Here is a 27,928-nt window from a genome sequence, read left to right as displayed (position 1 = left end):
AGTAGGCTGCAAGTGTTGGGCACACTGGATAAGTGGAGCTTGTTCAAGGATCAGCTACTGCGTGTTCTTGATAAGTATGTACCGGTCAGGCAGGGAGGAAGGCGTCGAGCGAGGGAACCGTGGTTTACCAAAGAAGTGGAATCTCTTGTTAAGAGGAAGAAGGAGGCCTATGTGAAGATGAGGTGTGAAGTTTCAGTTGGGGCGATGGATAGTTACAAGGTAGCGAGGAAGGATCTAAACAGAGAGCTAAGACGAGCAAGGAGGGGACATGAGAAGTATTTGGCAGGAAGGATCAAGGAAAACCCAAAAGCTTTCTATAGGTATGTCAGGAATAAGCGAATGACTAGGGAAAGAGTAGGACCAGTCAAGGACAGGGATGGGAAGTTGTGTGTGGAGTCTGAAGAGATAGGCAAGATACTAAATGGATATTTTTCGTCAGTATTCACTCAGGAAAAAGATAATGTTGTGGAGGAGAATGCTGAGACCCAGGCTAATAGAATAGATGGCATTGAGGTACGTAGGGAAGAGGTGTTGGCAATTCTGGACAGGCTGAAAATAGATAAGTCCCCGGGTCCTGATGGGATTTATCCTAGGATTCTCTGGGAGGCCAGGGAAGAGATTGCTGGACCTTTGGCTTTGATTTTTATGTCATCATTGGCTACAGGAATAGTGCCAGAGGACTGGAGGATAGCAAATGTGGTCCCTTTGTTCAAAAAGGGGAGCAGAGACAACCCCGGCAACTATAGACCGGTGAGCCTCACGTCTGTAGTGGGTAAAGTCTTGGAGGGGATTATAAGAGACAAGATTTATAATCATCTAGATAGGAATAATATGATCAGGGATAGTCAGCATGGCTTTGTGAAGGGTAGGTCATGCCTCACAAACCTTATCGAGTTCTTTGAGAAGGTCACCGAACAGGTAGACGAGGGTAGAGCAGTTGATGTGGTGTATAGATGGATGTGGTGTATGGATTTCAGCAAAGCGTTTGATAAGGTTCCCCACGGTAGGCTATTGCAGAAGATACGGAGGCTGGGGATTGAGGGTGATTTAGAGATGTGGATCAGAAATTGGCTAGCTGAAAGAAGACAGAGGGTGGTGGTTGATGGGAAATGTTCAGAATGGAGTTCAGTTACAAGTGGAGTACCACAAGGATCTGTTCTGGGGCCGTTGCTGTTTGTCATTTTTATCAATGACCTAGAGGAAGGCGCAGAAGGGTGGGTGAGTAAATTTGCAGACGATACTAAAGTCGGTGGTGTTGTCGATAGTGTGGAAGGATGTAGCAGGTTACAGAGGGATATAGATAAGCTGCAGAGCTGGGCTGAGAGGTGGCAAATGGAGTTTAATGTAGAGAAGTGTGAGGTGATTCACTTTGGAAGGAATAACAGGAATGCAGAATATTTGGCTAATGGTAAAGTTCTTGGAAGTGTGGATGAGCAGAGGGATCTAGGTGTCCATGTACATCGATCCCTGAAAGTTGCCACCCAGGTTGATAGGGTTGTGAAGAAGGCCTATGGAGTGTTGGCCTTTATTGGTAGAGGGATTGAGTTTCGGAGTCAGGAGGTCATGTTGCAGCTGTACAGAACTTTGGTACGGCCGCATTTGGAGTATTGCGTACAGTTCTGGTCACCGCATTATAGGAAGGACGTGGAGGCTTTGGAGCGGGTGAAGAGGAGATTTACCAGGATGTTGCCTGGTATGGAGGGAAAATCTTATGAGGAAAGGCTGATGGACTTGAGGTTGTTTTCGTTGGAGAGAAGAAGGTTAAGAGGAGACTTAATAGAGGCATACAAAATGATCAGGGGGTTAGATAGGGTGGACAGTGAGAGCCTTCTCCCGCGGATGGAAATGGCTGGCACGAGGGGACATAGCTTTAAACTGAGGGGTAATAGATATAGGACAGAGGTCAGAGGTAGGTTCTTTACGCAAAGAGTAGTGAGGCCGTGGAATGCCCTACCTGCTACAGTAGTGAACTCGCCAACATTGAGGGCATTTAAAAGTTTACTGGATAAACATATGGATGATAATGGCATAGTGTAGGTTAGATGGCTTTTGTTTCGGTGCAACATCGTGGGCCGAAGGGCCTGTATTGCGCTGTATCGTTCTATGTTCTATGTTCTAATTGTCCGTTGGGATTCTACAAGCGGGACTGCAAAAGATTTGATCCAATGGGAATCTATTCAATGGAAACAAGTGAAACTGTGATGATTGAAATTCCGCACAATGGAATAAATATAATGGCCCAGATTTCCCCATGACGGAGAGGCTCTCCGTCGTGGCAAAAATCGACGAACATTCGAAGTCCCGCCCCCTCCAAACAAGTCATTTCCCATCTTTATGGGGGCAGGAGTGGAGTTACGCCACGGTTCATGTGTGTACCATTCACTGAGGGAGCCGGCCAGTTAAATCACCAGCTACCTACACTGAAGTGGGGCATTGGAAAGCCAGGAGTGTGAAACACTGAGTGTGCAGGTTAGAACAGGCCAGAGGAAGGCTGCACTTGATGGATTCATTTGAAGAGCCAGGGTAATCCTTTGATGACACAGGTTCCCCTTTAGATAGGTCCCGGGACACCCTTGGGAGAGGTAAGGCACCAGGCAAGGGGCCCTTTGAGATTGCTCAAATTAAACACGATTATGCACTTTTAATGCACAAACTCATTGGAACTGTCAAATAGTTAAACTGTCCAGCTGTCAAGGAACTGTCAAACTGTCAAAGAACTGTCCATCTGTCAAGCAGCTGGTAAGGAACTATCGCAGCTGTGAAGGAGCTGTCAAAGCTGCCGTCCAGAAAGAGTCCAAGAATACTAGATGAATTGGAATAGTGGGGGTAAGGGAAAAAATGTGGTGGATAAGGGATATGGGCTGGAATAAGGAGTATGAGCACTTTGGGGGGGAGGGGGTGGAGGTAGGGGGCACGAGTTGACATTGGTTGACATGAATGGGGCATAGGGTGTGTAGAAGGAAGGTGACGGTATGGACAAGAGGGCTGTTTTTTTGTTTTCATCTTTTTTTATTTATTTAAACACAGTGCAGGTGCACAGAGGCAGGTCTTCTACCCAACGCGCTTCTGCACCCAACGGTCCCCACACTCGTTCTGGGGTCACCCACCCTGACTACTATTTCAGCCTGACCCCAGTGGAAATTCTGACCTGGGTGCAAGCATCTTTAAAGGTCAGGTTTGCCTAGCCGGGGGAATCTCCTGACTGTGTACACCCGACCCCGGGATGAAACTCTGGGCCTCCGCTTCTTCCTTCACAGACGCTGCCCGATCTGCTGAGGAGTTCCAGCATTTTATGCTTGTATTTCAGATATCAGGCATCCGTCGCATTTTTCTTTCGCACAGAAACCGTTTGATCATTTTAGTCTGTGAAAATCTAATTTGGACTTTGATCATTTTTATTGTGAGGATCCTTATACGAATTCCAAAATTTATTGCGATGGGTGTTTAATTTTAGCGACCTTCCCACTGTGAGGTCAATTTGCACATCACAAGGGATCAATGGACAAAATCTACAGAAAGCTGTTTGAACAATAAAATTGTCTTTCAGTCAAGAAATTAAACTGAGCTCCTCTCTGTACCCTCGGCTGGGAATATAAGATAGACATAGACACGGTGCAGAAGATTCAGCAGCACAATTTTGAGGAAGAACAGCTGAGTTTGTCCCGTGTCCTTTCAAATATTTGTCTCTCAATCCACATCACAAAAACATTACCTGGTCACTATCAATTTGCTGTTTGTGGGATCTTACTGTGCCCAGTTAGGCTGCTGGGTTTCCTACATTACAATCATGACAATTTGGGGCAGCACGGTAGCATTGTGGATAGCACAATTGCTTCACAGCTCCAGGGTCCCAGGTTCGATTCCAGCTTGGGTCACTGTCTGTGCCGAGTCTGCACATCCTCCCCGTGTGTGCGTGGGTTTCCTCCGGGTGCTCCGGTTTCCTCCCACAGTCCAAAGATGTGCAGGTTAGGTGGATTGGCCATGATAAATTGCTCTCAGTGTCCCAAATTGCCCTTAGTGTTGGGTGGAGGTGTTGACCTTGGGTGGGATGATCTTTTTACAGTTTATATAAATGACCTGGATAAAAGGGTTGAAGGGACGGTTGTGGAATTTGCTGTCAATGCAAAGAAAGGTAGGAAAGTAAATTGTGAAGAGGACATTGGAGGATACAAAGGGTCAGTGGAGGATGTGGTCAACAGGGCAGTGGTCAGTGAGGGGGTGGTCAAAGAGGGCTTGTCAGTTGGTGCTGACCAGTGGGGTGTGGGGTGGTCAGTGAGGGGGTCAGGTGATCGCTAAGCGGGTGGTCAATGGGGGAGGTTGGCAGGTGGTCAGTGAGTGGGTGGAGAGTGAGCAAATGGTCAGTGAGAGGTCAGCTGGACAGTGGAGGGTTGGTCCGTTGGATGCGATAACCAGCGGGTGGTTCAGTGGGGGGGTGTTCATGGAGGATGAGTTGGGTAATCAGGGGGAGGGAGAGGTCATTGGGGCGGAGTTAGTCAGAGGGCAGTCAGGGGGCACAGTCAGGGGATGGTGGCATAGTCAGAGGATCCCATGGGCTAGGGTGGAGGTGGGGAGGGCAGTGCTGTAGATACCCAGAAGTACAAATTGGTGACCATCGCTGTAAAACAGTCAGAACCACCAGGCGTTTGTGGTTTAGAATATACTTCCAGATCATTCCCCTTGCAGGGCAATTGCCCAACGCAAATGTGAATATCTTGGGTAATTTCCGAGCCATCTTTACCTGGGGACTGGTGGGGATCGTTCCCCAGCACATCTTTGGGGACCACCCCCACCTCCGTCATGACGCCCTGGCGCTCGCAGATCATGGGCCGCCTTCTCCACATCTACCCCATGGAACAGGTTCATCATTTTAAAGACCTTTGAAGCTCCTCTTTTCTGGAAAGTGAATGAGGATGTTTAGCACTCAGTTCATGAAAGCATAAGACCATAAGACACAGGAGCAGAATTAGGCCACTCGGCCCATCGAGTCTGCTCCGCCATTCAATCATGGCTGATAGTTTCTCATCCCCATTCTCCTGCCTTCTCCCCATAACCTCTGATCCCCTTATTAATCAAGAATCCATCTATCTCTGCCTTAAAGACACTCAGTGATTTGGCCTCCACAGCCTTCTGCGGCAAAGAGTTCCACAGATTCACCACCCTCTGGCTGAAGAAATCCCTTCTCAACTCTGTTTTAATGAATTGTCCACTTATGTCTGAGGTGGTGTCCTCTGGTTCTAGTTTTTCCTACAAGTGGCAACATCCTCTCCACGTCCACTCTATCCAGGCCTCGCAGTATCCTGTAAGTTTCAATAAGATCCCCCCTCCACCTTCTAAACTCCAACGAGTACAGACCCAGAGTCCTCAACCGTTCCTCATACGACAAGCTCTTCATTCCAGGGATCATTCTTGTGAACCTCCCCTGGACCCTTTCCAAGGCCAGCACATCCTTCCTTAGATACGGGGCCCAAAACGTCTCACAATACTACAAATGGGGTCTGACCAGAGCATTATATAGCCTGTGGTGTGGTGCTCTTGTTTCTGGCCCTGGTGCTCAAGAACTGGAGGAGTAATTGGCCGTCTAGTGGTAATTTGATTAAGTATTTCCAGACTTGGAATTTAAATACAATAAACAAGGGTGGAATTGAAAAGCTGTGACAGGATCACTGATGGAGACCATTGCTGTAAAGGCCCAGGCGGTTCATTAGTATCCCTCAGGGATAGAAACCCAGTGAAGGTTTTGGCTGGCATGGCCTTTATACAACTCCAACATGGTTGTCTCTGAAATAGCCTACCTCGCCACACAGTTAGGGGTGGACGGCATTGCCAGTGATGCCCTTTGCCTGTGAATTTTGCTACTTAATGAGATCAAATTTTGCGGGTACCAGTCACAATCAACCTCGCCAAGGGATGATCTCGCATGAGTGGATACAGTTAGTGAGTGCTCCCAGGCCACACACTCTTCTCCTCTTTGTCAGATTTTCTGTGCTCCCCTCCCCATCTGCTTTTCAGCTGTGACCATTGTGGCCACCTGGGTTGGCCGCTTCCTGACTTAAAATGGAGAACCGCAAAGACTAAAGGGAAATTCAGCCAACACAGGCAAAGACTAGCAAGTGCAGAAATCATGTGCATTGGAACTTGCAAAAACCAGACAGCACTGAAACCAGCAGCCATCTGCATAGTAATGAGCGATTCCAAGGCACAGTGGCAACACTTAAGGTGAATAAAGCCAAGCCAGACTCCTCGGCGCCAGCAGGAGCCAAGACAAAGGAAGGCCAACGGACATTTAGGGACCGCCCAGCAATCAGGGAACAACTCCAGTATTGGAGAAATCGATCCAAGTGATCAGAATGCAGTCCAATCATTTGGAACCAGGTACGGGGTCCGCCCCGAAGGGCGGGAAGCCCCTGGGGACTATAAAGTAATGCCCCCAAGTTCAAATCGGTCTTCTTGGCAGGGTCACTCAGCAACGCGAATCAGCCCTTGACAGTGACCTGCCTCGCTGCTGCACCGACCAAGTAAGTCTCCAGTCAACGCTCGCTACGAGACAGGCGCTCCTAGCTACAAGTCCATACCAGCTTTTGAATCCTGCAGACTCAGGACCTGAACGAAAGGCCATTTGTTCCCCTGACCTGGTGGGCCAATTCCGAAGCTAAGTATAGGCCTTTTAGTGATAGGAAGGGTCGAGAAAGTAGAGTTTATGCATGAGTAGTGATTTACTGTGTATAATAAATGTGTTTTGATTTGAATCTTACTAATTGGTGTGTTGAGTTATTGATCAGTACTTGAACTTGAACCTCGTGGCGGTATCATAAAGATACCTGGCGACTCTAGAGCAAAGGTTAAACAAACAGAGCAAATTACGAATTAAGAGCCAACCAAAAGTTAGCAACACCTTGGGCGAAATTCTCCCCCAACGGCGCAATGTCCGCCGACTGGCGCCAAAAACGGCGCCAATCAGACGGGCATCGCGCCGGCCCAAAGGTGCGGAATGCTCCGCATCTTTGGGGGCCGAGCCCCAACATTGAGGGGCTAGGCCGGCGCCGGAGGGATTTCCGCCCCGCCAGCTGGCGGAAATGGTGTTTGGTGCCCTGCCAGCTGGCGCGGAAATGCGGCGCATGCGCGGGAGCGTCAGCGGCCGCCGACAGTTTCCCGCGCATGCGCAGTGGGGAGAGTCTCTTCCGCCTCCACCATGGTGGAGGCCGTGGCGGAGGCGGAAGGGAAAGAGTGCCCCCACGGCACAGGCCCGCCCGCGGATCGGTGGGCCCTGATCGTGGGCCAGGCCACCGTGGGGGCACCCCCCGGGGTCAGATCGCCCCACGCCCCCCCCAGGACCCCGGAGCCCACCCACGCCGCCTGGTCCCGCCGGTAAATACCAGCTTTGATTTACGCCAGCGGGGCAGGCAATTTCTGGGCGGGACTTCGGCCCATCCGGGCCGGAGAATTGAGCGGGGGATCCGGCCAACCGATTCCCGCCCCCGCCCAATCTCCGGTACCGGAGACTTCGGCGGGGGAGGGGGCGGGATTCACGCCGGCTGACGCCCCATTTCTTTTTTTGTAAATATTTTTTATTCTCCTCCTTTTTCACACTTTCTCCCAAATTTACACCCAACAATAAACAATAATCAGTAACGAATTTAATATCAATCCCCCATATCAATAACAACAATCCCATCTTCCCACCAAACCCCAAACATTAGCACCCATGTTAACATAAACAAATGACAAAAAGGAATCAGGAATCACCCACAGTCACCATTAACACAGACAGTCCCCCTCCCCCAACCCTCCCAGCAACCCCCCCAATGTTCGATGTAATCCAATTCTCGAAAGTGCACAATGAATAATGCCCATGAATTGTAAAACCCCTCCATCCTTCCCCTCAGTTCAAATTTGGCCTTATCAAGTGTCAAGGATTCCAGCAGGTCCCCCCGCCACGCCAGGGCACAGGGTGGAGAGGTTGATCTCCACCCTAACAGGATCCGCCTTTGGGCGATCAATTAGGCGAAGGCTACAACATCTGCCTCCGCACCCGTTTCCAACCCCAGCTGGTCTGACACCCCGAATATGGCCTCCCGAGGGCCCGGGTCCAGTTTCACATGCACCACTATAGAGATTACCCTAAACACCTCCTTCCAGTTATCCTCCAGCTTTGGACAGGACCAAAACATAAACGTGGTTTGAGCCCCCCCCCCCCGCAATGTTCACACACATCTTCTATCCCCTCAAAGAGCCGGCTCATCCTCACGCTTGTAAGGTGCGCTCTATACACCACCTTCAGTTGTATCAGCCCCAACCTCGCACACGTGGTGGAGGCGTTCACCCTCCGGAGCACCTCACACCACAACCCCTCCTCCATACCCTCTCCCAACTCTTCCTCCCACTTTGCTTTGATCCCTTCCAGAGGTGCCTTCTCCTCTTCCAAAATAGCTCCGTAAACTGCCGACACTACCCCCTTCTCCAGCCCCCCTGTCGTCAGCACCTCCTCCAGCAATGTAGCTGTAACCGTTCCTGAGGGTGTTCCTCAGGATCAAGGACGACTCGATCTCACTTCTGATCGATGGGTCTGAGATGCCTAAAGTCCATTTTCGGGAGGTTGGTGCGCTCCCTCGAATGCCTCAACTTCCACCCTCCGCCCTTCACATTCCTGATGAAGCCTCTCAAATGTGTTGGTGTTTTCCCAAATAAGTCTTCTCCATTTTGGTTGGACGCAAGCTGGGGTCTCCCATGAGTGGGTGGGGATTTTAAAATCTTCAGCGATGCTTTGAGAATATCCCGAAAGCATTTTTGCTGCCTTCCAGGGAGTCTCCAGCCGTGATTGAGTTCCGAGTGGAGTGGTTGCTTCACGGATCTGGGGCGAGATTCTCCGACCCCCCGCCGGGTCGGAGAATCGCCGGGGGCTGGCGTGAATCCCGCCCCCGCCAGTTGCCGAATTCTCCGGCACCGGAGATTCGGCGGGGGCGGGAATCACACCGCGCCGGTTGGCGGGCCCCCCTCGGCCATTCTCCGGCTCGGATGGGCCGAAGCCCCGCTGCTAGAATGCCTGTCCCGCCGGCGTGGATTAAACCACCTCTCTTACCGGCGGTACAAGGCGGCGCGGGCGGGCTCCGGGGTCCTGGGGGGGGCACTCTTTTCCTTCCGCCTTCGATACGGTCTCCACCATGGCGGAGGCGGAAGAGACTCCCACCACTGCGCATGTGCGCGGATGCCGTTAGCGGCCGCTGATGCTCCTGCGCATGCAGCGCCCGGCATTGTCATTTCCGCGCCAGCTGGCGGGGCACCAAAGGCCTTTCCCACCAGCTGGTGGGGCGGAAATCAGTCCGGCGTGGGCCTAGCCCCTCAAGGTTAGGGCTCGGCCGCTCAAGGGGCGGAGGATTCCTCATCTTTGGGGCGGCGCGATGCCGGACTGATTTGCGCCGTTTTTGGCGCCGGTCGGCGGACATCGCGCCGACTACAGAGAATTTCGCCCCTGGTATCAGGCATTGAATGGCATGCCCTGTCCAATGGAGCTGGAGCTGGCTATCAGTGATTCGCACCTTGCTGAGCATATTGGAAGAGCAATCTGCTGGTGGACTGACTCTCTTGTCTGCTTATTTGGATGACATTATGGAATTTCTCGAATCCTTTGAGGTGCCTTCTTATCGGAGTCACTTACAATTAACCATTTACAGATCCTCTGGACATATCTATTCTTTCTCGGTCTCTGTACTTCTCTCCCCTCCTTTAAATTGCTCCTTCAAATGTACCCCTATAACTCAGCTCTCCTAATATCTCTTTACCTCTCCATTTTGACTAATAGCTCTCCTGTGAAGCACCTTCAGATGTTTTGCTCTGTTAAAGAAGCTAAATAAATACAAGCTGTATTTTTCTCATTTTCCATTGCACCATCAATTCCTTTTGTCATTTAATCACTCCCACTCGATCACAATCCGTTACTTCTTTTCCTCCCTCCCTGTCCTGATTTCCAGTCTTTGTATTACTTAAAAGCTCCGAACTCTCGGAAATCTGCCCAGTTGATGAAAGGTCCGAGAGCTGACCTATTAACCTGTCTTCCTCTTTTTCCACAGAAGCTGGTTGACCTGCCGTGGGTTTTCAGAACTTTATGTTTTGATTCCGGACCACTTCTTCTTTGTTCAATTTATGATGTTGCCTCGGCGACATTGCCATGAGGTTGGGGAGGTTCAGGCCCACCAAGAACCTGTGTATCCCATCCGGAGAACTGAGTTTGTTCCTGGATCCCTCGGGAAGGATACATTCCAGCCGGTGGCACCTTCCAGACCCGCCGAAAGACGCTGGGAATCCTGCGGAGAGTAACTCAATTCCTGACTCCCCAACTCCTGTCCACCATCTACAAGGCACAAGTCAGGAGTGCGATGGATTCTCTCCACTTGCCTGGATGAGCGCAGCTCCAACAACACTCAAGAAGCTCAACACCATCCAGGACAAAGCAACCCATCGAACCATAGAATTCCATAGAATCTATACAGTGCAGAAGGAGGCCACCTGGCCATCAAATCTGCACCGATCCTCTGAAAGAGCAGCCTACCTAAGCCTATTCCTCCACTCTATCCCCTTAACACCACCTAACCTGCACACATTTGGACACAATAGTACAATTTTGGCATGGCCAATCCATGCTTGGCTCCGTCCAGGACAAACCAGCCTGCTTGATCTCACCCGATCTACAAACATCCATTCCCTTCATCATCGACGCACAGTGGCACCATCTTCAAGATTCCCTGCAGCAACTCGCCAAGGCTCCTTAGGCAGCTCCTTCCAAACCCACAATCACTCCCATCTAGAAGGACAAGAGAAGCAGATACCTGGGAATACCACCACCTGGAGGTTCCCCTCCAAGTCACTCACCATCCTGACTTGGAAATATATCGCCGTTCCTTCACTGTCGCTGGGTCAAAGTCCTGGGTAACAGCACTGTGGCTGTATCAGAGGTTGCAGTGGTTTACGAAGGCAGCTCACCACCTCCTTATCAAGGACAACTAACGATGGGGAACAAATGCTGGCCTAGCCAGAGACACCCACATCCCATAAATGAATAAAATTAAAAGTACAGAGGCACAGCAAATGGAGGACAGGGCAAGAATGGGACATCAGCAGAACACAGAAGTACAATGGAGGAAGGAGAAGATGTCCTGTTCCTCTGAGCTCCACATTCAGGCAAGATCAAATTTATAAAATGACATTCATGTTTGTAACTCCAGCTCATCACTGGGGAGACAACAGCAACTTCTATTGATGGGCACATCACCCACAGTGAAATGAGGAATGGAAGATGACGAAATACAATGAGCCAGATAAAGGGCAGATGGCCAAAGACTTGGTCAAAGAGGTAGGTTATAAATATGGAGAGGCTTAAAGGAGGGTAAAGAGGAGGAAAGTTTCAGGGAGGGAATCCCAGGGCGCAATCTAACAGCCACGTCGCAGTCGACTGGCGACCCAACACGGCCGGTAAATGTCGCAAGAGATTCACGCCCCCGCCTCACAAGGTCTAATGGGACCTCACAAGACGTCGCGATCTGGATCACGCCCATTGTGGGCAGGGCCTAGATTTGTACATTTAAGTGTGCAGTTAGGCACACTCAAATATGTCTCCACCAGAGCTAACCGGCCCCCGGATCTAACGGCCTCACTGAGGAGACTCCATCATCTGCGAGGCCCTTGGCTGGTCAGCCTGCGGGCAGGGTGGCACCCTGGCAGTGCTGGTGCCACCCCGGTGCCAGGCTGGCAGTGCCGAGGTTGCATTTTGTCCGTGCCGGGGATCGGGTTAGGGGGTGCCCTGTCCTTATGAGGTAGGGGGTGTGGGGACTCGAAGGTCCCTCAACAGGTAAGTTAGGGGGGGGGGCGGTCTGGGGCTGCGTTGGAGGATCGAGATCGAGAAATTAGGGCGCCATCTAAAAATGGAAATAAAAGCCTGTCTCCTTTTTATCGGCCGTGTCGAGTGGGCCATGGCCGTTGAATATCGATAGCGGGGTCGCTATCTGTTTTTCCGTTAAATCACGCCACCAGCGTTCAGGGGGAATAGCTGCAAATATAGTCGATGCTTGCTCTGCTCAGAATGGGTCATGAAACATGTATACAATCCTCATTAACATCAACAATTAGCTTAACACCTGTTGCAGGCTGCCACGAGGAACTGTATCATCGAGGCAACCTGCGGGAAATGGGTGCTACTTTCCTACATTTTGTACCCGAGAATAGGAGTGCAGGATCGGGCCCACCTTCTCTTGAACAATTCTCATCATTTATACATTAAAATGTTTCAGATCCCTTGAATGGATGTTCTTTGTCTTGTTTTGTCCTTCCAATCTGTGATTCAAAAGTCAATCGCTCCCAAGAGGCAGACAGTTCCTGTCGGTTATCAGGAGCAACCACCGCTGTGACTGTGATTTGGGGAGAAGGCGGTGAGTGCTGACAGGCAGTAAGAGGAATCAGCCTGGAGCAGGCTTGAAGAAGAGGACCTCAGTGTCGAGCGGGAAGCCTGATTTGACAGGCATTCGAGACAGCCAAAGTGGGCAAGGAGCACTTCAGACGGAAACAGAAGGCGAGGTCGCAATGGAGCAGACCCAACAAGAGAAATGCTAATTATGTGGTGAACTCATTGACAGAGCAACTACATTCCGGGAATATCACTGTGAGCGGTAGGAAAAGCAGACAGGCTGTGGGGTCTGATCTCTCGACAGGGCAGGTAACCTGGAGTCTTTCAGATTCTGTAGGGATGGATAGGTTAGATATGGAGATGGTGTTACCACAAGGGGGGGGGGGCAAGGGGTTTGCAAAGACTAGAGGCCATAAACTTAACACAATTACTAATAAATCTAGAAGGGAATTGACAAGAAACTTCTTTCCCCAGTGGTTCAAGAGGTGCAGTACAGATTCACTCCAGTGACATTGGGTGAAAAGGATTAAATTACAAAACCAGTTTGCATAATCCGTGTTTGTATTCCCGCGAGTCAAGAAGATTAAGCGGTGATAAAGATCAGGATGATTAAAGGATTCGATCGGATAGATTAGAGAAGAAACTATTTCCTCCGGCATGAGACTCCAAAATAAACCTTAAAATTATATCCATGTTGTTCAGGAAATATTTCTTCAAACAAATGGTAGGAATCTGGAGCTCCTCCCGCAGAAAAGCTGCTGAGCCTGGATCAAGAGGAAATTTCAAAACTGAGACTCGGCAAGGAGACTGAATCAGGAGAGGAAAATGGAGTTGAGATACAGCTCAGCCTTGATCAATTGTTTGAACAAGCTTGATTGGCTGATTGTCCTTCATAGAATCAAATCACCGAATCCCCACAGTGCAAAAGGAGGCCATTCAGTCCATCGAGTCTGCACTGACCCTCCGAAGGAGCATCCTATCAAGGCCCACATCCTGCCCTAGCCCCGTAACCCCATCTAACCTTTTGGACACTAAGGGACAATTTAATGTCAGCACAGCTTTGGACCGTGGGAGGAAACCGGAGGAAACCTACGCAGACAAGGGGAGAAATTGGTCAGATTGGGAGAGGGGCAGCATGGTAGCATTGTGGACAGCACAATTGCTTCACAGCTCCAGGGTCCCAGGTTCGATTCCTGCTTGGGTCACTGGCTGTGCGGAGTCTGCACATCCTCCCCGTGTGTGCGTGGGTTTCCTCCGGGTGCTCCGGTTTCCTCCCACAGTCCAAAGATATGCAGGTTAGGTGGATTGGCCATGATAAATTGCCCTTAGTGACCAAAATTGCCCTTAGTGTTGGGTGGAGGTGTTGACCTTGGGTGGGATGATCTTTCCAAGAGCCGGTGCAGACTCGATGGGCCGAATGGCCTCCTTCTGCACTGTAAATTCTATGAAAGTGCAAACTCCACACAGACAGTCACCGAGGCCGGAATTAAACCACGGTCTCTGGCGCTGTGAGGGAGCAGCGCGAACCATAATGCTGCCTTGCCACCGTGCCACCGTGCCACCTTGCCACCGTGCCACCTTGCCACCGTGCCACCGTGCCACCGTGCCACCTTGCCAGGTAACTACTGTGTTAGTTTTTCTACACTTTGAAGTATGAAGTCCATGGAAGATATAAATGCGGCAAGGTTTTCAAACACACCTTGAAAGAAAAGTGTCTTACATTTATATAGCCCCTTTCACAACCTCAGTATGGCTTAAAGGGCATTACAGACAATTGAGTACTATTTTGATGTGTTCCCACTGTTGTGATGCAGTAAACGCAGCGGCCCATTTGCACATAGCAGGTCCCCACAAGCAGCACTGTGATAATAATAAAGGTATTCAGTAAAACCAAACAGGCTGAAGTGCAGTGCTAATTACATCGAAAAATTCACATATAGATTAAATATCAGGTTAAAAACAAGCAAATATGTAACCGTCATAGAGAAACATAAATAGAAAAGCAAATTCAGCAGTTAACAGGGTGTGGAACTGGTGCATAGCATTGTAAAGGAGAGTAAAATTGAATTAAAAACACTACCTCAATGTTGGCCTCTGACAGTGCAGCGCTCCCTCAGTACTGACCCTCTGACAGTGCAGCGCTCCCTCAGTACTGACCCTCTGACAGTGCAGCACTCCCTCAGTACTGACCCTCTGTCAGCACTCCCTCAGTACTGACCCTCTGACAGTGCAGCGCTCCCTCAGTACTGACCCTCTGACAGTGCAGCGCTCCCTCAGTACTGACCCTCTGACAGTGCAGCACTCCCTCAGTACTGACCCTCTGACAGTGCAGCGCTCCCTCAGTACTGACCCTCTGACTGTGCAGCGCTCCCTCAGTACTGACCCTCTGACTGTGCAGCGCTCCCTCAGTACTGACCCTCTGACAGTGCAGCACTCCCTCAGTACTGACCCTCTGACAGTGCAGCGCTCCCTCAATGTTGCCCTCTGACAGTGCAGCACTCCCTCAGTACTGACCCTCTGACAGTGCAGCACTCCCTCAGTACTGACCCTCTGACAGTGCAGCGCTCCCTCAATGTTGCCCTCTGACAGGGCAACACTCCCTCAGTACTGACCCTCTGACAGTGCAGCACTCCCTCAGTACTGACCCTTTGACAGTGTAGCACTCCCTCAGTACTGACCCTCTGACAGTGCAGCACTCCCTCAGGACTGACCCTCTGACAGTGCAGTGCTCCCTCAGTACTGACCCTCTGACAGTGCAGCACTCCCTCAGTACTGACCCTCTGACAGTGCAGCACTCCCTCAGGACTGACCCTCTCACAGTGCAGCACTCCCTCAGTACTGACCCTTTGACAGTGTAGCACTCCCTCAGTACTGACCCTCTGACAGTGCGGCACTCCCTCAGTACTGACCCTCTGACAGTGCGGCACTCCCTCAGTACTGACCCTCTGACAGTGCAGCACTCCCTCAGTACTGACCCTCTGACAGTGCAGCCCTCCCTGAGTACTGACTCTCTGACAGTGCAGCACTCCCTCAGTACTGACCCTCTGACAGTGCGGCACTCCCTCAGTACTGACCCTCTGACAGTGCAGCACTCCCTCAGTACTGACCCTCTGACAGTGCAGCACTCCCTCAGTACTGACCCTCTGACAGTGCAGCACTCCCTCAGTACTGACCCTCTGACAGTGCAGCACTCCCTCAGTACTCAGAGCTAACATCAACCTGGGGCAGGTCTTACACCTTGCTGCCTCAGCAGAGGGGACAGTTACCTCCTCTGCCATTCCCTCAGTGTACTACTCATGCCCGGTGCAGTAATGGTATCAGACATTGCTGAATATCGCACTGAATGCACATCACTCCACATTGGGTGGAATGCTCGGAGGGGAGGGAGGGGGCACTAATAATACTTTGACGTAATTTTCTTATAAATGTTTTTTTATCTGTTCACATTTGCTTTGAATTTTGTGTTTAATTCCGCTGTGTGCCGTTTGAAACCAGCTTAATTCTGCATTGAGCCAGCCCTGCTGTTAACATGGTCCTACACTTGTAAAATTAATTCACTGGTGATGACACGCTCCTTGTCAAGTATTGGGGGTAAAAACCCCAATGGGAGGCAGAATAAAAAGGGGGACGGCAAATCAGCAGCTCGTGATACACTCCGTGTCGCATTGGCCTCGTCGGGCAGGAAAACAAGGCGGAATTTTACAGTCCCGTCACCACGAGGACAGCCCTGGAAACCGTACGCTGAGCCGTCCATTGACTTTGGTGGGGCTGGAAATTCCTGGCGGCAGGAGGGGCGGTAAAATTTCACCTAAATGGCAGTTTGAAAAATCAACTCATCTGCTTTTGGCCTGGAGCAATGTCACCTCTGTTACTTTCTTCATTTTCATTGTATTATTCCCAGTTTTGTAATTCCAAGGAAACGTGTGCTGGGAAGCTCGTTCAGCTTCATTGTCCACACTTGGCTTGCACTCCCCAGAGCCACTGGTTGAAGGGTTATCTGATCGCAAACTTTAAAATGCTCAAAGGTTCAACAGGTCAGATGGGAGGAATCTATTTCCTCTGGTGGAGGAATCCCGATCAAGCGACATGTAGCAAAGGTGGGTACATGGAGTTTGAATACGGATCTGCCCCTGAGGTCCTGCTTTCCAACTCTTCCCTGAAGGAAGTCAACAGATCCACTGCAGTACCTGGCAATATGTCCTACAGGTCCACTCCTCTCTGGGGGAAAGAAACACTGAGCTCTGGACCTCCTGGTCGGGTTTGCTTTTCTGAAGGCAACTTCCAATGAGTATTCTTGGCATTAATTTCACAGAGTAACAGGGAAGGCACATTGGGGTGGGGCTTATAGCTGTTGTATTCCAGAAAACCAGAAGGTGAAGGACAGAACTGAACTGAAACTGAACTGGACCCAGCCATATAAATACTGTGACTATAAAAGTAGGTCAGAGACTGGGACATCCAGGACAAAGCAGTCACTTGATTGATATCCCATCCAACATCCACCATCTCCAACATTCACTCCCTCCATCACTGATGCACAGTGGCAGCCGTGTGTACCATCTACAAGATGCACTGCAGCATCTCGCCAAGGCACCTTCGACAGCATCTGCCAAACCTATGATATCTATCATCTAGAAGGACTAGGGCAGCAGAAATATGGGAACACCACCACCTGGAGGTTCCCCTCTGAGACACTCACCATCCTGACTTGGAAATATGTCACAGTTCCTAGGTCAAAATGCTGGAATTCCCTCCCTAACAGCAGTGTGGGTGTACCTACACCGCATGGACCAGCGGTTCAACAAGGCAGCTCACCACCACCTTCTCAAGGGCAGTTAGAGATGGACAATGAAACCTGGCCTCACCAGGGACGACCATATCCCAAGAATGAGTAAAGTATTGAGTCAGGATTCTGCTGCTACCAGAGTGTGTGTGGGGAAGGTGAGGAAGGCGTGACGGAGAGCGGATCTCCTCCGGTCCATTTATTTCCAATGTTTGGAAGAATCAAAGGTATCTCAACCGGTGAAATGTGTGAGAAAATTACAATCAGAAACAAGCGAAAGGCAATAATTGCACAATGTTTGATAGCAGATTGGTGTTATTGGCAAATGGGCCTATCACCAATTGGACCAACACTTTGTGCTTTCGTTTTCACAACTATTGGGACATGGAAGAGATTTGAAATATTGGGATCAGTGGGAGGGAAATTGGTTTTGGACACGTTAAAATCTCCTGTCCGATTTACACTTTTTCCAATTCTCCTTTCCCACTGCCCTCAGTTCCGTCCCCCTTCTTTCATGGAGATGCTAGGATAACACAGATTTCTCCCATTCCCCTCTCACCGCCTCGGAGCCCCAATGCCCCCAGGCTGGGCTCATCAGTCGTTTTGCCACTTACTTTCCTTCGGATCCGTAGCTGTTCATGCTTTCCTCAATGGACTCATGGCTGGCTTGACGCACCGTTCTGCTTGGCATCTCGACGGCCAGTCCTGTCTCCGTGCTGCGCTGGATTGCCCCTCGTAGTTTTCGACCATCTCCATCTAGAAGAAGAAGATGAACCCGTCAGACAGTGTTGGAGTTTCCTCCCTCGGGGGTTACGCGGCACCCAATCCGGTGTTCCAATACCCCCCCCCCGCCCAAGGCGAATCACGAGGCCACTCGTGTTCAGATAAGTGGAGAATGCCCTTATCGGGTCTCCCAAACTCCTGTGGTCAGGTGCCGGATCCCCCCCCCCCCTCGCCACCAACCCCTCCCCCCACTCCCACCCAGCGAGTCCCATGTATCTGAGACACTAAACTGTTGGGTAGAAACAATGACAGAACAAACAGCACCCAGCCACGTGACTCCAACCCATGGCAACCTTTCTTTATTTGACTCCGGGGGCTTTCGATTCCATAATATTTATCAGTTTTAATTTACTCTCCATCCACCATATTAAAATTCCAAGTCATAAAAATGATTCAAGAAATGAAAGTAATTATAGTTTGGCATTTTCATCTCCAAGTGACTCATTACAATTATGTAATTGATTTATCGACCATCAGCTCCTAACTCGACAGAGTCACGGTATCTGCTTGAACAGAACAATCCAGGAGTTAATGGTTTGGGTATAATGGGTCCTGTCACAGAGGGGAAATTACGGTTTTGAAGCGGGATTGGGAGTATCCGCCAGACTGATTCCAGGGATGGCGGGACTGTCATATGAGGAGAGGTTGACGAGGTTGGGATTGTTTTTGCTGGAGTTCAGAAGAATGAGGGGGATCTCATAGAGACTTATAAAATTCTAACAGGACTGGACAGGGTAGATGCAGGGAAGATGTTCCCAATGATGGGTGTGTCCAGAACCAGGGGTCACAGTCTGAGGATTCAACGTAAACCATTTCGGACAGAGATAAGGAGACATTTCTTCACAGAGAGTGGTGAGCCTGTGGAATTCATTACCACAGGAAGTACTTGATGCTAAAACATTGAATATATTCAAGAGGCGGCTATATATAGCACTTGGGGAGACTGGGATCAAAGGCTATGGGGAGAAAGCAGGATGAGGCTATTGAGTTGGATGATCAGCCATGATGGTGATGAATGGCGGAGCAGGCTCGAAGGGCCAAAAGGCCTCCTCCTGCTCCTATCTTCTGTGTATCTATGTATCTACACTGGCAAAGCCAAGGGGATTATGGGAGGTTTTGGAACCGTAAGAAGGCATAAGTACTCTGGCTGGTAAAGTTAATGAAGTAAGAATTATACCAGGCACAATGTTGGGTGTGGCTCAGTTGACGGCACTCTCTGCTCCTGAATCATGAGGTTCAAGTCCAGCCCACAGTTTGAGGACAAAAATCAAGGTTGAACCTCCGCTGTGGGTGCTGAGGGAGTACTCCGTGGTCAGAGGTGCTGTCTTTTAGGGTGACATGTCAACCTGCGGCCCCGTTTGAAATGAAATGAAAATGAAAATCGCTTATTGTCACAAGTAGGCTTCACATTCCGGCACCTGTTCAGGGAGGCTTGTACGGGAATCGAACCGTGCTACTGGCCTGCCTTCAAAGCCAGCGATTTAGCCCAGTGTGCTAAACCAGCATCTCATACGTCAGAAACATCCTGTGCTGCTATTTTGTGGAAGAGTAGAGGAAGCTCTCCAGTGTGTACTCACTGGCACTCAATCAACATCTCAAATAAAACCCAGATTATCTGCTCATTATCACATTGGTGTTTGTGGGATCTTGCTATGCACAATTAGCAGTTGCGTTTCCTACGTGACGACAGCAACTACACATCTAAAATACTTTATAGAGGACGAGATGTCTCGTGGTTGTGAAGAACACTGTATAAACGCTGGGGTTAGCGTAGCATGGTGGCACAGTGGTTAGCACTGCTGCTTCATGGCACCGAGTTCCCAGGTTCAATCCCGGCTCTGGGTCACTGTCCGTGTGGAGTTTGCACATTCCCCCCGTTTCTGCGTGGGTTTCGCCCCCACAACCCAAAGAAGTGCAGGGTAGGTGGATTGGCCACGTTAAATTGCCCCTTAATCGGAAAAAAATGAATGGGAAACCCAAACTTTTTTTTAAGAAAATGTAAAAAATAAACGCTGGGGTTTATTACAAATTCCGCAACCTCATGATTGTGACTTTTTTATGGCTGAGGCCTGGATAAACCTCATCACACCGAGAGCGGGATTCTCCGGACCCCAACACCATGTTTCTCGGCGACGCCCCATTCGCTGGCAGAGGTCATTCTCTCTTCCCGTCGTTTGTCAATGGGATTTCCCATTGAAGCCAACCAATGGCGCTGGGAAAGCTACAGGCGTGGGAGAGCGCTGCCGGTGGGAAGAGAGAATCCCAATGGTCAGAGAATTCCGGACAGAGAGTTATAAAGTTTTGGAATTCAGTTTGAAGATTAATGGCTGAGACAGAAGCTATGTCAAGATTAGATTGAATTGGTGGATGAAGAGAAGGGTGATGAAGGGGATATAGGAACAGGGAGGGCAGATATGATTCGGACTATTTTCCCAGCGGTGGGTGAGCCCAGACATGGACCAGTTGGGCTCAATGGCCTGTTCCATGTATCAACACCATTATTAAGGGGCAGTGGTTCGCACTGTGGCCTCATGGCACCGAGGTCCCAGGTTCGATCCCGGCTCTGGGTCACTGACTGTGTGGAGTTTGCACATTCTCCCTGTGTCTGCGTGGGTTTCACCCGCACAACCCAAAGATGTGCTGGATAGGTGGATTGGCCACGCTAAATTGCCCCTTAATTTGAAAATGTTTTTTAAAATGCTCCTTAAAACTCCCTCTTTGATAAATAAAGCTTTTGGTCACATGTCCTAATGTCTCCTTTTTACGGCTCAATGACAAATGTTGTTTGATAACATTTCTCTGTGGTGCTTCGAGACATTTTACTATGCTAAAGGTGCGACATAAATGCAAGGTTTTGTTGTTGGCTGTGTGAGCCTTTATAGAGACAATGAGAGAGAAACATGTCTGCATCCTGCCCATTCTGGGTGTGAAAATACACCAATTTAGCAGTGCCCAATTTACACAGAAACTGGCACCACTACGACATTCACAGGACCCAGATTTTAGACAACTCTAAAGCCAACCTTTAAACACCTTGAATACATAAATGAGAAAAGTGCCTCAGATTATTTAATTTTATTCTCCTCTGGGATGTGGACATCTCTGGCAAGGCCACAGTTTGTTGCACTTGAACTGAGCAGTTTGCTCGACCATTTCAGAGAGGCAGTTAAGAGCCAATTACATTGCAGTGGGTCTGGAGTCACATGTAGGCCAGACCAAGTAATGATGGCGGCACGGTGGCACAGTGGTTAGCACTGCTGCCTCACAGCTCCAGGGTCCCCGGTTCAATTCTGGCCTCAGGTGACTATGCGGAGTCTGCACGTTCTCCCCGTGTCTGCGTGAGTTTCCTCCGGGTGCTCCGGTTTCTTCCCACAATCCAAAGATGTGCAGGTTAGGTGGACTGGCCATGCTAAATTGCCCCTTAGCGTAGAAAGGTTAGGTGGGATTACTGGGTTACAGGAATAAGGTGGATGTGTGGGCGTAAGTAGGGTGCTGTTTCCAAGGGCTGGTACAGACACGATGGGCCGAATGGCCTGCTTCTGCACTGTAAATCCTATGATTCTATGATTTCTTTCCCTAAAGGACATTAGTGAACCAGATGGGTTTTGATAAACATCGATCGTAATTTCATGGTCACTATTTCTGAGACGAGCTTTCTATTCCAGATTTTATTAATTGAATTTATGTTCCACCTGAGCCTGGGCCTCTGAGCTATTAGTCCAGTGACATTACCAATATGCCACCGTCGCCCCAGCGTATAATCAGAGTTGTATAACTGGGCAAGCTGCCAACAGTGCCCGTAACAGCCGCAGAGTGAACCCAGCCAAAGTCAGTGATTTTGTTTGTTTATCAGCGCAATTGTCCCGTGGAAGTTAGCACTTCTGGGCAATTGCCGGGTGAACCCTTACATAGGAACATTCGAGAGGAATTCCCAGTGCATTATTGGGGCACCCTCTAAATGTGACCCTGGGGAACTAGGAACTTCTGGAGTGACTCCTGACCTCCAGGAAATGTAACTAGATATACATTCAGATTCAGCTCCATCCTGAATAATCCTATATTTCAGTGTTTTAATGAATTCAACCTTCAGAAAGACAGTATGAGTCCTCGCATTAATAGATGTGTCACCAGTTTCTCATTCCAGAGGCCCCCTCACCCCCGCTTCTCTACTCGGATTGTTAATGACCCCTGCAGTCACTCGCTGAAGTTAAGTTGGGAAAAAGGCTTTATTTGGAAAGAAATCTTTATGGGAGCCACACTGCCCTCCCAACCCATCGCCCCCCCCCCCCCCACTGTCAAACTCCCCCAATCCCAGCTCCATGTCCAAACCCATCTCTGTAAGGGGCTGGTTTAGCACACCAGGCTAAATAGCTGGCTTTAAAGCAGACCAAGGCAGGCCAGCAGCAGGGTTCAATTCCCGTACCGGCCTTCCCGAATAGGCACCGGAATGTGGCGACTAGGGGCTTTTCACAGTAACTTCATTTGAAGCCTGCTTGTGACAATAAGTGATTTTCTATTTCTATTAATCAACTTCAATTTCTATCGGTCCTCAAGATCGTTGAGAGACTGCTGGACACAAAACACGATTCAGGATCAGAAAATCACTCCAGACTAATCTCCACTGCCCTTACATGGAAAGTGCCCAATTGGTCTGCACCACTCCTGTTTTTCATGTCACCTTAATCAAGGTTTTTTAAATTCATTCATGTTGCCCATCCCTAATTGCCCTTGAGGGGGCCATGGGTCTGGAGTCACATGGAGAACAGGATACAGCAGATTTTATGATAATGGTTTCGTGGTCATCATTAGACTTTTTAATTCCAGACTTTTTTTTATTGAATTTAAATTTCACCGTTTGCCCTGCTGGGATTTGAACCCAGGTCCCCTGAGCCTTCACCCTGGGTTTCTGGTTTACTATCCAGTGACAATACCACGACGCCACCACCTTCCCATTGCGTCAACTGATTAAAAGCATGAACAGGATAGATAGAGAGGAACTATTGCCTGTGATGTGGGCAAAACTTTAAAATTGGAGCCAGTTCATCCAGCGGTGATGTCAGGAATCACCCTCTCCCCACAAAGCTGCTGAGACCGGGGTCAATTTAAAATGTCAAAGGTGAGATTGCGAGATGTTGGTGAGACCAAGATATAAAGGGTTATTTAATAAAAGGCAGTAGTCAGAGAATGTTCCTCCGGTATAACCAGGCTGCCGATAGACTCTCACAGCAGCCTCATTGCAAATGACACATCCTGAACGTATAACATCCACTCACTTTGTAGGCTCACCACGTGCCCAGCATTGGTGGGGAGAAAGGAGGTGGGATTGGGGGTGAAGGGGGTGGGATTGGGGGTGAAGGGGGTGGGATTGGGGGTGAAGGGGGTGGGATTGGGGGTGAAGGGGGTGGGATTGGGGGTGAAGGGGGTGGGATTGGGGGTGAAGGGGGTGGGATTGGGGGTGAAGGGGGTGAGATTGGGGGTGAAGGGGGTGGGATTGGGGGTGAAGGGGGTGGGATTGGGGGTGAAGGGGGTGGGATTGGGGGTGAAGGGGGTGGGATTGGGGGTGAAGGAGGTGGGATTGGGGGTGAAGGGGGTAAGATTGGGGGTGAAGGGGGTGGGATTGGGGGGAAGAAGATGGAATTTGGGTGAAGGGGGTGGGATTGGGGGTGAAGGAGGTGGGATTGTGGGCGAAGGGGGTGGGATTGGGAGTGAAGGGGGTGGGATTGGGAGTGAAGGGGGTGGGATTGGGGGTGAAGGGGGCGGGATTGGAGGTGAAGGGGTGGGATTGGGGGTGAAGGGGTTGGGATTGGGGGGGAAGGAGGTGGAATTGGGGTGAAGGGGGTGGGATTGGGGATGAAGGAGGTAGGATTGGGGATGAAGGCGGTGGGAATGGGGGTGAAGGGGGTGGGATTGGGGGTGAAGGGGGTGGGATTGGGGGTGGAGGGGGTGGGATTGGGGGTGAAGGGGGTGGGATTGGGGGTGAAGGGGGTGGGATTGGGGGTGAAGGGTGTGGGATTGGGGTGAAGGAGGTGGGATTGGGGGTGAAGGGGGTGAGATTGGGGGTGAAGGAGGTGGGATTGTGGGTGAAGGGGGTGGGATTGGGAGTGAAGGGGTGGGATTGGGGGTGAAGGGGGCGGGATTGGGGGTGAAGGGGTGGGATTGGGGGTGAAGGGGTTGGGATTGGGGGGAAGGAGGTGGAATTGGGGTGAAGGGGGTGGGATTGGGGATGAAGGAGGTAGGATTGGGGATGAAGGAGGTGGGAATGGGGGTGAAGGGGGTGGGATTGGGGGTGAAGGGGGTGGGATTGGGGGTGAAGGGGGGTGGGATTGGGGGTGGAGGGGGTGGGATTGGGGGTGAAGGGGGTGGGATTGGGGGTGAAGGGGGTGGGACTGGGGGTGAAGGGGTGGGATTGGGGGTGAAGGGGGTGGGATTGGGGAGAAGGGGGTGGGATTGGGGATGAAGGAAGTAGGATTGGGGATGAAGGAGGTGGGATTAGGGGGTGAAGGGGTGGGATTGGGGGTGAAGGAGGTGGAATTGGGGTGAAGGGGGTGGGATTGGGGATGAAGGAGGTGGGATTAGGGGTGAAGGGGGTGGTATTGGGGGTGAAGGAGGTGGGATGTGGGTAAGGAGGTGGGATTAGAAGTGAAGGAGGTGGGATTGCCGGTGAAGGAGACAGGATTGGGGGGGTGAAGGAGGTGGGATTGGGGGTGAAGGAGGTGGGATGGGGGTAAGGAGGCGGGATGGGGGTGAAGGAGGTGGGATTGGGGGTGAAGGGGGTGGGATTGAGGGTAAAGGAGGTGGGATTGCCGGTGAAGGGGTGGGATTAGGGGGTGAAGGAGGTGGGATTGCCGTTGAAGGAGGTGAGATTAGGGCGTGAAGGTGGTGGGATTGGGGGTGGGATGGGGGGTAAGGAGGCGGGATGGGGGTGAAGGAGGCGGGATTGGGGGTGAAGGGGGTGGGATTGGGGGTGAAGGAGGTGGGATGGGGTGAAGGGTGTTGGATTGGGGGTGAAGGAGGTGGGATTGGGGGTGAAGGGGGTGGGATTGGGGGTGAAGGGGGTGGGATTGGGGGTGAAGGGGGTGGGATTGGGGGTGAAGGGGTTGGGATTGGGGGGGAAGGAGGTGGAATTGGGGTGAAGGGGGTGGGATTGGGGGTGAAGGAGGTTGGATTGGGGATGAAGGAGGTGGGAATGGGGGTGAAGGGGGTGGGATTGGGGGTGAAGGGGGTGGGATTGGGGGTGAAGGGGGGTGGGATTGGGGGTGGAGGGGGTGGGATTGGGGGTGGAGGGGGTGGGATTGGGGGTGAAGGGGGTGGGACTGGGGGTGAAGGGGTGGGATTGGGGGTGAAGGGGGTGGGATTGGGGAGAAGGGGGTGGGATTGGGGATGAAGGAAGTAGGATTGGGGATGAAGGAGGTCGGATTAGGGGGTGAAGGGGTGGGATTGGGGGTGAAGGAGGTGGGATTGCCGGTGAAGGGGTGGGATTAGGGGGTGAAGGAGGTGGGATTGCCGTTGAAGGGGGTGAGATTAGGGCGTGACGGTGGTGGGATTGGGGGTGGGATGGGGGGTAAGGAGGCGGGATGGGGGTGAAGGAGGCGGGATTGGGGGTGAAGGGGGTGGGATTGGGGGTGAAGGGGGTGGGATGGGGTGAAGGGTGTTGGATTGGGGGTGAAGGAGGTGGGATTGGGGGTGAAGGGGGTGGGATTGGGGGTGAAGGAGGTGGGAGGGGAGTAAGGAGGTGGGATTTGGGTGAAGGAGGCGGGATTGGGGGTGAAGGGGGTGGGATTGGGGGTGAAGGGGGTGGGATTGGGGGTGAAGGAGGTTGGATTGGGGGTGAAGGAGGTGGGATTGGGGGCGAAGGAGGTGGGATTGCTGGTGAAGGGGTGGGATTAGGGGGTGAAGGAGGTGGGATTGCCGGTGAAGGGGGTGAGATTAGGGGTGAAGGAGGTGGGATTGGGGGTGAAGGGGGTGGGATTGGGGGTGAAGGGGGTGGGATTGGGAGTGAAGGGGGTGAGATTGGGAGTGAAGGGGGTGGGATTGGGGGTGAAGGGGGTGGGATTGGGGTGGAAGGAGGTGGGATTGGGGGTGAAGGGGTGGGATTGGGGATGAAGGAGGTAGGATTGGGGATGAAGGAGGTGGGATTAGGGGGTGAAGGGGGTGGGATTAGGGGGAAGGAGGTGGAATTGGGGGTGAAAGAGGTGGGATGGGGGTAAGGAGGTGGGATTAGGAGTGAAGGGGCTGGGATTGCCGGTGAAGGAGACGGGATTGGGGGGGTGAAGGAGGTGGGATGGGGGCGTAAGGAGGCGGGATGGGGGTGAAGGAGGTGGGATTGGGGGTGAAGGGGGTGGGATTGGGGGTGAAGGAGGTGGGATTGTCGGTGAAGGGGTGGGATTTGGGGATGAAGGAGGTGGGATTGCCAGCGAAGGGGTGAGATTAGGAGTGAAGGAGGTGGGATTGCCAGCGAAGGGGTGAGATTAGGAGTGAAGGAGGTGGGATTGTCGGTGAAGGGGGTGAGATTAGGGGGTGAAGGTGGTGGGATTGGGGGTGAAGGGGGTGGGATGGGGTTAAGGAGGCGGGATGGGGGTGAAGGAGGCGGGATTGGGGGGTGAAGGGGGTGGGATTGGGGGTGAAGGAGGTGGGATGGGGTGAAGGGTGTTGGATTGGGGGTGAAGGAGGTGGGATTGGGGGTGAAGGGGGTGGGATTGGGGGTGAAGGTGGTGGGATTGGGGGTTAAGGGGGTGGGATTGGGGATGAAGGAGGTAGGATTGGGGGTGAAGGAGGCGGGATGGGGGTGAAGGAGGTGGGATTGGGGGTGAAGGGGGTGGGATTGGGGGTGAAGGAGGTGGGATGGGGTAAGGAGGCGGGATGGGGAGGTAAGGAGGTTGGATGGGGGGTAAGGAGGCAGGATGGGGGGGTAAGGAGGTTGGGTGGGGGTAAGGAGGCGGGATGGGGAGGTAAGGAGGCGGGATGGGGGGTAAAGAGGCAGGATGGGGGATAAGGAGGTTGGATGGGGTTAAGGAGGCGGGATGGGGAGGTAAGGAGGCAGGATGTGGGGTAAGGAGGCAGGATGGGGGGTAAGGAGGCAGGATGGGGGTAAGGAGGCAGGATGGGGGGTAAGGAGGTTGGATGGGGGTAAGGAGGCGGGTTGGGGAGGTAAGGAGGGATGATGGGGGGTAAGGAGGCAGGATGGGGGGGTAAGGAGGTTGGATGGGGGTAAGGAGGCGGGATGGTGAGGTAAGGAGGCGGGATGGGGGGGTAAGGAGGTGGCGAGTGAGGGCAGTGCTGCGAGAGTGACCTAATGGTCGTCTTGGAAATGATTTGCTACAGCAGGTGTAAAAAGATGTTTGCACTCATGGGGGAGACTAAAAATTCAGCCATATAACTCCCCACCAATGGCCCCACATAGGAGAAAACTGTTCAGAATTAGAAGTGAATAGTTTGAGAACAGTAATTTATTAATTAATATGTTTGCAGGTCACACACAAAGGCAGGAGTAGTTTGTAAATCAATGGCAAATAGTGCGTAAATCAGTGGTAAATAGTGTGTAAATCAGTGGTAAATAGTGTGTAAATCAGTGGTAAATAGTGTGTAAATTAGTGATAAATACTGCGTAAATCAGTGGCAAGTAGTGTGTAAATCAATGACAAATAGTGTGTAAATCAATGGTAGATAGTGTGTAAATCAATTGCAAATAGCGTGTAAACCAGCGTGCAAAATGTGTAAATCAATGGTAAATAGTGTGTAAATCAATGGTAAATAGTGTGTAAACCAGTGGTAAATAGTGTGTAAATTAGTGATAAATACTGCGTAAATCAGTGGCAAGTAGTGTGTAAATCAATGACAAATAGTGTGTAAATCAATGGTAGATAGTGTGTAAATCAATTGCAAATAGCGTGTAAACCAGCGTGCAAAATGTGTAAATCAGTGGTAAATAGTGTGTAAATCAATGGTAAATAGTGTGTAATTCAGTGGCAAAT

The 27,928-nt window shown here is 51.1% G+C and overlaps 1 protein-coding gene across 1 annotated transcript in view; it reads right to left on the bottom strand.

Moving 5' to 3' along the window:
- Nucleotides 1-27,928, bottom strand: part of rims4 (regulating synaptic membrane exocytosis 4) — a 193,197-nt gene that overhangs the window by 65,024 nt on the left and 100,245 nt on the right. The window contains exon 2 of the mRNA XM_072515339.1: nt 17,789-17,930. Within this exon, the coding sequence (XP_072371440.1) occupies nt 17,789-17,930 (142 nt within the window). The remainder of the gene's footprint in view (nt 1-17,788; nt 17,931-27,928) is intronic.

Source organism: Scyliorhinus torazame, chromosome 8 (assembly GCF_047496885.1).
Source record: "Scyliorhinus torazame isolate Kashiwa2021f chromosome 8, sScyTor2.1, whole genome shotgun sequence".
Taxonomy (NCBI): domain Eukaryota; kingdom Metazoa; phylum Chordata; class Chondrichthyes; order Carcharhiniformes; family Scyliorhinidae; genus Scyliorhinus; species Scyliorhinus torazame.
This window is presented reverse-complemented; position numbering and strand designations above follow the sequence as displayed.